Here is a 9302-nt window from a genome sequence, read left to right as displayed (position 1 = left end):
AAAGAAGAATGAAAGATAAATTGGTGGTTGATTTAAAAGCCCCCCTCTTGAGACCTCCCCAAATTAATAATCCCCACAACCCAAATCTCTCTCCCTCTCTCTCATTATACAGTACAGAGTACTAGTGTCCCTTAAAAAAATTCAAACTTTGCAAATCTCTCCATCAACCCACAAATTCGATTGATTTATCAGACCATTTAAACAATTTCGATATTGATTTGATGTGTTAAAAGGAAACTGTACCAATTCCAAGTAGGTTTGTTTTGTCAAGGACAGACTTAATTAGGAAGCAATCTCCTTCTTTCCTTCTTTCCTTCTCTTTGGTGTGTATATGTAAAGAGAGAGAGAGATCATTTCTTCTTATCTTTCTGTTTTATAACTAACCAAATCTCTTTCTCAAATCATGGAATTTTATGCATACCCATCTCGTTCTTTGCCTCCTTCATCAACAATTTCATCTTTTTCTATATCTAATCTGGTGTTTAAGGTCAAAGAATATTTCAGCTCTGCAGTTTCTGTTATCTTGGGGAATGTTTTCTCTGCTATCTTTACCTTTTTCTTTGCATTAGGTCAGCCTCTCTCTTTTCCCTTTAATTTTCTTTCTTGTAATTTATCTTCACATAATTTTTTTATATTGGTTTTTTATGATTGTGTCATTTGGGTTTTGCAATTATGATTCTTATCATATTTGTTTTAAACTCTGCCATTTTATTGTTTGACTGGGTTTTTAAGATGTTGGGCTGTGAAATTGTATTTCAAGATTGTACCTTTTTGTAATGATAAGAAGCTGGATTCTTTTGTTCAAGTTTGTTGCCTGATAATTGGAGTGGTTACATTAGAATTGGAGTTTTGATTTGGGCTAGTATTTGATGAAATAATATGAATTGTCTTGTTGCTGCAGTGGGTACTTTGTTAGGGGCCATGACTGGAGCTTTAATAGGCCAAGAAACGGAGAGTGGCTTTGTTCGCGGGGCTGCGGTGGGAGCCATTTCTGGTGCTGTTTTCTCCATTGAAGTCTTCGAATCATCCCTCGTTCTTTGGCAGTCGGACGAATCTGGCCTCGGCTGTCTTTTGTACTTGGTAAATACTTTGGATACCTTACTTCTTTGCATTAGCAATTTGGCCTTTAGGCTTTAGTTTGGTTAATAGATCTTTTCCAAACTGTGAGAAAAGAATTCATGGATCATCGGCAGTTAATGGATATTCGTATTTCTTTCTGTTGGGATTTTCTCTTATTCCTTGATTATAACAAGGGTCTATGCTTAATTGACCACTGTGCTGAGAATTTACAGATGGGTGTTCTTTCACTAAAGGGCTGTGCTTAATTGATCACTTTCTAATATCTTTTACAGATAGATGTCCTTGCAAGCCTTTTAAGTGGTAGGCTTGTTCGTGAGAGGATCGGTCCAGCTATGCTAAGTGCAGTGCAGAGCCAGGTAACATGCCATTTTGTTATTTACTTGATCCATAGCTGTCCAAACCTCTGCTAGTTAACAGCAGCAATATTCAGTAAAAGTTGCCTAAATATGTTTCTTTATTAATCAATTAGATGGGAGCTGTTGAAACAAGCTTTGATGATGTGCACAACATATTCGACATTGGTGGTGCCAAGGGTTTGGCAGGAGATTCTGTTGAGAAAATTCCCAAGATCAGAATTACAAGAGATCACAATGTAGATGCTTCTGGCGAGAAAATCTGTTGTTCAGTTTGCCTCCAGGTAGGCTGCCACTATAAAACTTTTATTTCTACATATTACCTATTACTTCCGTTCTTAGCTGAATTCTTCTTGGTATATTTTTGACATAAGAGTAATGTGTTTGGCTTTATTCAGGATTTTCAGCTCGGAGAGACTGTTAGAAGTTTACCTCAATGTCATCACATCTTTCACCTACCTTGCATTGATAAATGGCTGGTGAGACATGGTTCATGCCCATTATGCAGAAGAGATCTATAATCGAGGCTTTATTTGTAAATAACAATATGAGAAGAGTCGTTTTGTTTGTAATTTTAAGTGGTAGGTGACCTTCCTATGTTGTCATTTACCCTCAGCTATACCAGTTTTTCAGATAGTCATTTTGTAGATAGTTCAAGAAGTTACCATGAGCTTGATCATTGTACATGATCGTGCACTGTATAAATTTTAACGTTTACTACTCTCTGTAACTGTTGCATATCGGACTCCCATTGTTAAGTACCCTGCTTATCAGTTGAATGGCATTGCATCTCTTAATTTTTCGGATATAGGCAATTGCAGAATTATATTTTAGAACAGCCATTGAAGAACTGTAAATACTCATATGTAATTTTCTACTGAAACTTTATCCATATACCCACTGTTACCAGGAGAGCTGTCAGATTATACCTCATACGAAATTATTAGGTTTCATTGACAATGTTTTAGCATCTTGAAGATTTTGATTTCAGTACTACCTTCTTGATGCAGATTGTATATTTACAGATGCTGGTGAGAATAATTATGGAGAGAGGCTAAATGTATTGACAAATGGGTTTTTTTTGTTGCTTTTCTTGGTGTGGATTTCCTACTTTTAGGTGAGTTTGGGATGGTTAGATCAAATTGAATTTTAAATGATTTTGTTCCCTAGTTACAGCTTACCTTCAAGGGTGTATTTGCCAAGGATAGGTGGAAAAATAGAGATTTGACATATGGTTTTGTAGACTTTTTGTTTATTTAGGGGAACCAAGTCAAAAACCTTGCTCAAAAACGTCACATGAGAACAACCACAGCTTTGGCCTTTGGGGGCCAAAATATTAAGAATAAAACTGAGAGGTAGCTGGCAGATTGGCATTTATTATATGGTACAAGGAGGACAACTACCACTATATTTTGCCTTTATTCATAACCTTCCTATTCTCCCCCCTTGGTTTCTATAGAATTTAATACCACTTGTCTGAAAATATCTTTCTATTTTCACAGTAAGTACTAACTAGAGGAAGATGATGATAATGTGATGTGTTAATCATACTCCGGGATTAGTCGAGGTGCATGCAAACTGATCTTGATTCCCGGTATAATGAAATACTTATGATTAGAGAAATACTATCATCTGGAAAGGCAGTAGACATGCATATATGAAGTCCTGTGGATAACATTTAAAGCAAGGGATAGTGGGCTTTGTTGTATTGATGGGAAGCTGATGCAGGTTGGGTGAATCTAAGCTCCAATAGATATATGAACTTCACTGTCATTATGTGGTACCTCCAAGGACTGAGCTACATATCCTCAAATATGTATAATTTAGTTTTTGTATCAAGAGATTTATTAACTATGGGAAAAATGAAATGTGCCATAATAACAAATCAGTGATTTAGTAATGATGCACTTTGAAATCCAACCTCACATACTTTGTAAATGTGAGCGAGTCTAAGTGCCTGTTTGGCCCATGCTTTTAAGCCCGGCTTCTGGACTTATAAGTTAGAAGCACTTATTCGTATCGTTTGTGTAAAAGGTCAAGAAATACTTATAAAAAGCTAAGAATACTAGCTTTTCCTTGAAGCAATGAAAATTATAAATATTTTCCTTGATCATCCCCGATTCAGAGTACAAAATTCATTTCATTCTCACCCATTCTATTCCATCCAAATGAACACAGCCTAAGGATAGATGAGTGTCAAGGAGATTGAGATTAAGATGTATATATATTAAGAGTTGTTTCCCTGAGGACCAAGAGTTGAGATAGCAGGAAAATTAACACTGCCTCGTTAGATGGTTCTTTCACATGCAACATGGGGCAGAAAAACAGGATACAGGAAAAGCGGAAAGCTTGGAAGATTAGAAAACACCATGAAAATGTGGAGGGGACTACCCAATTGAATGCTGCTCCAGGAATTAGATTGCAGCAGCTACCCTATTAAACTCTAAGCAGGTAATAAATCCAAACCGGGCTCTCCAAATAGTGGGCACCATGTTTGCCCATGAGGCCTGGAATACTTTTTGCTTTAAGCTCGTAGATTGGATCCAAATATCACACTTATAAGTTGTAAGTGTACCCGAGACTCGTCAAACAAATTTTTTGTTTCGCAACAATATCTACATGAATATTTCCGGAAGATATGTCCAGACTCTAGACTATGTGCTTGCTTGTTACCCTTACCCTCTATAGTAGTTTAAGTAGATTTTGCGGAAGGTTTTCGTGTGACTAACTACAATGATCATCATCTTGTAGCAGCATTGAAATATTTATCCCGGAAACAACTTAAATTTTGATTCCAAATATTCTTAATAGCTTCATTGCGTCTATATAAGAACACTGGATGTAGAGCGGAAATTAGCATCCAAGAAATCCCGTGCTGAACAGAGGCAAGCAACAAAATTGCGTTCCGAGAAGCAAATTTTTGCTTGAGCAATTTATCCTAGCTGAGGCTATACTTCAACCACTTATCTGCAAAGGTTTAAGAATTTTGGGCTTATTAAACTTAAATCTGGTTCCACTTTTCAGAGAATCACTGGTTGCATATCAAGGCTTATTACACGGAATCCTATATTTATGAAGCGAGTCAGGCCGGGCTCAAGCAAAATGGGGGTACTGTGCAAAAAAGAAAAATTAAAATAATAATTTGTTTATGTTTCAAAATCTAGGAAGCATAAGTGCGGGTGCGGGGATGCTTAGTGCGGGTACACGGGAATTCAGCAAATTTTAAAATTATGGGGATTCGGGTGCAGGGGATTCGGTACCCCTCCATTAGCTCGTTAATGACATAATCAATACCCCTCCATTACCAATAATTTCAAATAGAGCGATAAATTAACCCTGAGGTAGCTCTACTTTCGGAGCATGGGGTTCAGAGTCAAAGAGATCTTTATCTACTAATCGATCATCTTGTTACTCAGTGATTAAGTCGCGAGCATGTAACCATTTCTTGATATTGCTGAACTGCAGACAATGCCTAGTTTAGAAAGTAAGCAGTACAGAAGATTATTTCAATTCTTATCTTTTACAAGAATAATGCAACATGTAGGCCAAAGATGGGTGATCAAAGTGCTGATACAGAGGCTTAAAATGCTTGAGATGTCTAGATACCAGTGCTTCAAGTTTTGATATTGATAAGATCTCCTCGAAAAAGATTAAATGAGCACGAGTATGGATGAAGAATCAACCTTTCCTCGTGACTAAAATGCGTGCACTAGTAAAACATAAACAATGACAGAAACACGGAAACTGATACCTTGTCATCTTCTTCCCTACTGCATCGTTTCTCCAAGAGTTTCTGAGCAAGAATCTGTTGATAGCCTGGTAAGAAGACTATGCCCCTGTTTGGGCAACGGAAGTTCCTACTGCTTTTTACGTTTTTCTTGGCCCGTTTGTGTAAAGTAGTGAGAAGTTTTTTTAAGAAGTCGTGAGAAAGAAGTTGGCAGTAGAAAATGCTAACTTTTCTTTACGACTTCTGCTTCTTTTTCAAACATTTTAATAATTTATAATTTTTAATTCTGCTCCATTTTTTTATTTTAAGCAAGAAACTACTTTTTTTAAGTTAACTCAAGCGGCCGCTCTAGTTCCCTTCCCGCGCGGGATAAAATCTAAAGTACACCTCCCACATTCTTAGAAAGCTGACGATAACTATGCAGACTAGTGAAGAAGAAAATAATAATGCACGGAACTCTACCATGAACCAAACAAAGAAAGGAAGCCTGTCTGAAAACCTGTTAACAAAAAATCTGGATTGCTTTCGTTAGCATACTGTTTTCCAGTTCAACATTAATTTCGAAAAAAGTTCATTACTTATTCATCGTATCTGTAGGAATTAAAAAAACAACTAAATTTAAATAAATAAAAAAGAGGAACTATTTGTTTAAGGTTTGGGAGAAAGATTGAACAAAATTTATTTCTGTTGTAATATGGATGTCTAGAATTTTGTAGAAAAGAGTCTCTTGACTTTCTAGTTCATACTGTACAACTTATATATTTTGACCTTTTAAATTCTTGTAACTCCCTTGTACATATATAAAGTCTTTATGTTTTACATTATAGATCATCTCTCTCAAATATAATATATTAATCATTCTTAAATGCGTTTTATCTATAATGTATTTCTAACACGTTATCAGCACAAATTGCTCAAAATTTTGAAAGCAGTTTAGTTTGCATAAGGATTCAAAAGGAACAATCTCTCTTATCTCATTCAATCGAGAGGTATGAAAATGTTAAATAATATAATATAATATCACACTCCCTCTATTTTTTAATAGATGACGTTTGACTTTTTGGCACACACTTTTAAGTGCTTTGACCGGGTAGTTAAAAGTATTATTTTTGAAATTTTCTTTTTCTGAATAAAAATATATAATCAAAATTTTAATTCACAAAAAAAATCAATAAAAAATAATAGTTTTTATTATCCGGTCAACCCACCTAAAGTAAAGTTACGTGCCCAAGTCAAAAGTGACATATACAAAAAAAACGGAGGGAGTATATGATTATTTATAATTTACATGCGTTATCTTGATTACAATTCTTTCAATAATACTATACTACTATTTTAATTTTCTGGTTTTGTACTATTTTAATCTTCTGGGGTTTAGCCCCGTAATTACAAATCTTGAATCTGTCACCATACATGTTTATCTTGTTACAATATAAAGTCACTTAAAACTCTGCATGTGTTGCCTTCCGCATAGTAAATCATGTCATTTCTTTGCATTATTTGTCAACCATTACTTTGGCTCTTCAGATCCTGTAAACATGTTATATGTTGTAGAGGAATGTTACTAAATGTTAGACTCATGCCTCAGCAGTATGACATTGAGTATAATTTTTGAGTTTTTTTTATAATAAAATTGAATAATATTGTGTTCTTGATTTGGTTGAGTGATTTTGATGCCCTAAATTCATGTAAAGTGGACACTTTTAGCATTTCGTTGTTGGTGACTAACATGAATACAAATTAACAACGGTCAAGAATCAAGAGGCTTTGTTGTGAATCTTGTTGATTACAGAAATGACACAAGTTTTAAATATGCAACTAATATTAATATTAATGCTAGTTTTGTGCATATAATTGTTTATAAATCTTTAAGTATAAGAATAAAATTTTGTAGCTCATCCTCTGTTAATTTTATTTTATGTGCAAGAGCATCTCCAAGAGACTCCTAGTTGGCCCTTAAATATAATATATAAATCTCCAACAAGCTCTTTAAACAAGCTCTTAAGTCAAAAAATAGAGAGCATTACTAAAATGGAAGCTCCAAATTCCAATAGACTCTTAGAGGCTCTTCAAAACCTTAAGAATCTCTACGCTCTCCTCTCTTTTAAGAGTCTCTCACTCACTCTTAAGTTATATTTTATTATAAAGTAATACAAGCACCCACTTTCTCTTTCCACTTTTGTATTGTACTCCTATTCATTTAATAATAAAATATTGTTTAAAGAGTGGATATAAAGAGTGTTGTTGGAGATGAATGTACATTAAATTGTTAAGAGTCAATATTTTATATTATATTTGAAGAATGATTTAAGAGACTATTGGAGATGCTCTTAGCAATTTAGTACAAAGTTAAGAGTGTAAACTCCAACAATACTCTCTATATTTCTTCTCTATTTCATATTTTATTCATATTGGGCTCCACTATAACAAAGTTAAAAGGAGATGAATTGGAAGGAAGGAATTTTTTATTGTAAAAAAATAAGTTAAGAGCTATGTGGTGGCTCTTAACTTTGAGGAGAGAGGAGAGAGAAACAAGAGGCTCTTAGTGATTTAAAGGTCCACTAAAAATCTCTTGGAGTAACATTTTTCCTCTCTCTCAAATTTCAAGTTAAGAGCCTAAATGAAGAGTCTCTTGAAGATGCTCTTATAGTTTAGAAATAAATTTAGCGGAGTAACCTTTGTTGATAATCATTTATAATTATTGCATGATGAGACTAGATATTTTAACGTATTAGCTTATATAATTTTTTTTTAATATTATAGTTGTGATATATTAGTAAACTAAACCAAGTCCAACATACTCAGTATATCCCGCTTAAAGCCGGGTCTGAGGAGGGTAAAGTATTCGCAAACCGTGCCCCTGCCCTTGAAGTAGATTAAAGTAGAAAGATTATTTCCGTGAAGAGCTTGGCTTAGTGCATAATAAATATAACAAATAAAATAGTGTGTTATACAATATTAATATAATACCTTAGCTCATGGCCTTCTTCACATGGGACTTACCTCAACTTTCCCCATTGTCAGTGATGGTTGGTGAAGTCCGGTGGAGGAAACGAATGGAGAAATCCTAAACCATCACTTTCACGGATTGCAAGGTTGAAGGCGTGGGAGAAAAGAGACTATTGCAAACCAAATTATAACATAAAATCTTGAAATCTTACAATGATCTGAAATAGAGATATTAACTGGATAATAACCGTCACTGTGCACTTTCTTTAATTTACTTGATTACTTCTTGTATAATCTATCCATGTCGGTTCTGTAATTTGTTGTCATGAGGATGATGATGATAAAAAAAACATCGGAAATGCGAGTGAGGTCGCCGACATTGTCAATATTCACCCAAATAATGTTTCATCGTTGTGCACGATACCGATATTTGTAAGATTATTTCAACGATTTCACTCCGGATATATTAGTCTTATTGTAATATACTAAATTTATTGTTTTTTTTTTTGATCACAGATACTAAATTTATTGTTATTCTGTTTGTAATAAAAATTCAATATATTTTAGAGCAACTCCAGTGGGCTCCTCAAACAAGTTATTAACTCTAAAATTTAGGAGGATATGAAAAATTAGAGCTCCAATGAGCTCCTAATAGCTCTTTAAAAATTTAAGAGCTTCCTCTCTCTCTTTTCTTTTAAAGAGCATCTAGGTGCTCTCAACTTATTTCCTTTGAATAAAATAATCACTTCCTTCTATTTCAATTCACTTCTCTCTCCAACTTTTCTCCTAAATAATAATAAAATATGAGTTAAGAGCAACTATAAAGAGTAGCATTGGAGCTCACACGTTATTCAATGTACTAACTCACTAGGAGCCACATTTTATATTATTGTTTAAGGAATGACTTAGGAGCACCATTGGAGATGCTCTTACTAACACTTTTTGTATAGTTTACGAGAGTGAAGTTCTACGGAGTACATATAAACATTGGAGTATTGGAGTACAAATCATAATTTTTTAGTTTAATGATAAATAATATCTATGATTATCCAAATTTATATATAATTTATTATTTAGAAGTAGTAATAAACATAATTATTATTAATCATTAATATATTTCAACTTTAACAAGCATTAAGATTGTTGTTCTGCTTATAAATTATATTACAGAACATAATGTCCTACGATTTATA

At 34.1% G+C, this 9302-nt stretch overlaps 1 protein-coding gene across 1 annotated transcript; it reads left to right on the top strand.

The window, feature by feature from the left end:
* On the top strand, positions 1 to 2241 carry LOC108211257 (NEP1-interacting protein-like 1). Its single transcript, XM_017382806.2, has 5 exons — positions 1 to 569; positions 902 to 1080; positions 1353 to 1436; positions 1550 to 1717; positions 1832 to 2241. Exons 1-5 carry the CDS (start codon positions 404 to 406, stop codon positions 1952 to 1954), a joined length of 720 nt encoding a protein of 239 aa, XP_017238295.1. The 5' UTR covers positions 1 to 403; the 3' UTR covers positions 1955 to 2241.
* Positions 2242 to 9302: the final 7061 nt, after the last annotated feature.

The sequence above is a fragment of the Daucus carota genome, chromosome 3 (genome assembly GCF_001625215.2).
Source record: "Daucus carota subsp. sativus chromosome 3, DH1 v3.0, whole genome shotgun sequence".
Classification (NCBI taxonomy): domain Eukaryota; kingdom Viridiplantae; phylum Streptophyta; class Magnoliopsida; order Apiales; family Apiaceae; genus Daucus; species Daucus carota.
Note: the sequence above shows the minus strand (reverse complement) of the source record. Positions and strands in the feature narration are given on the sequence as shown.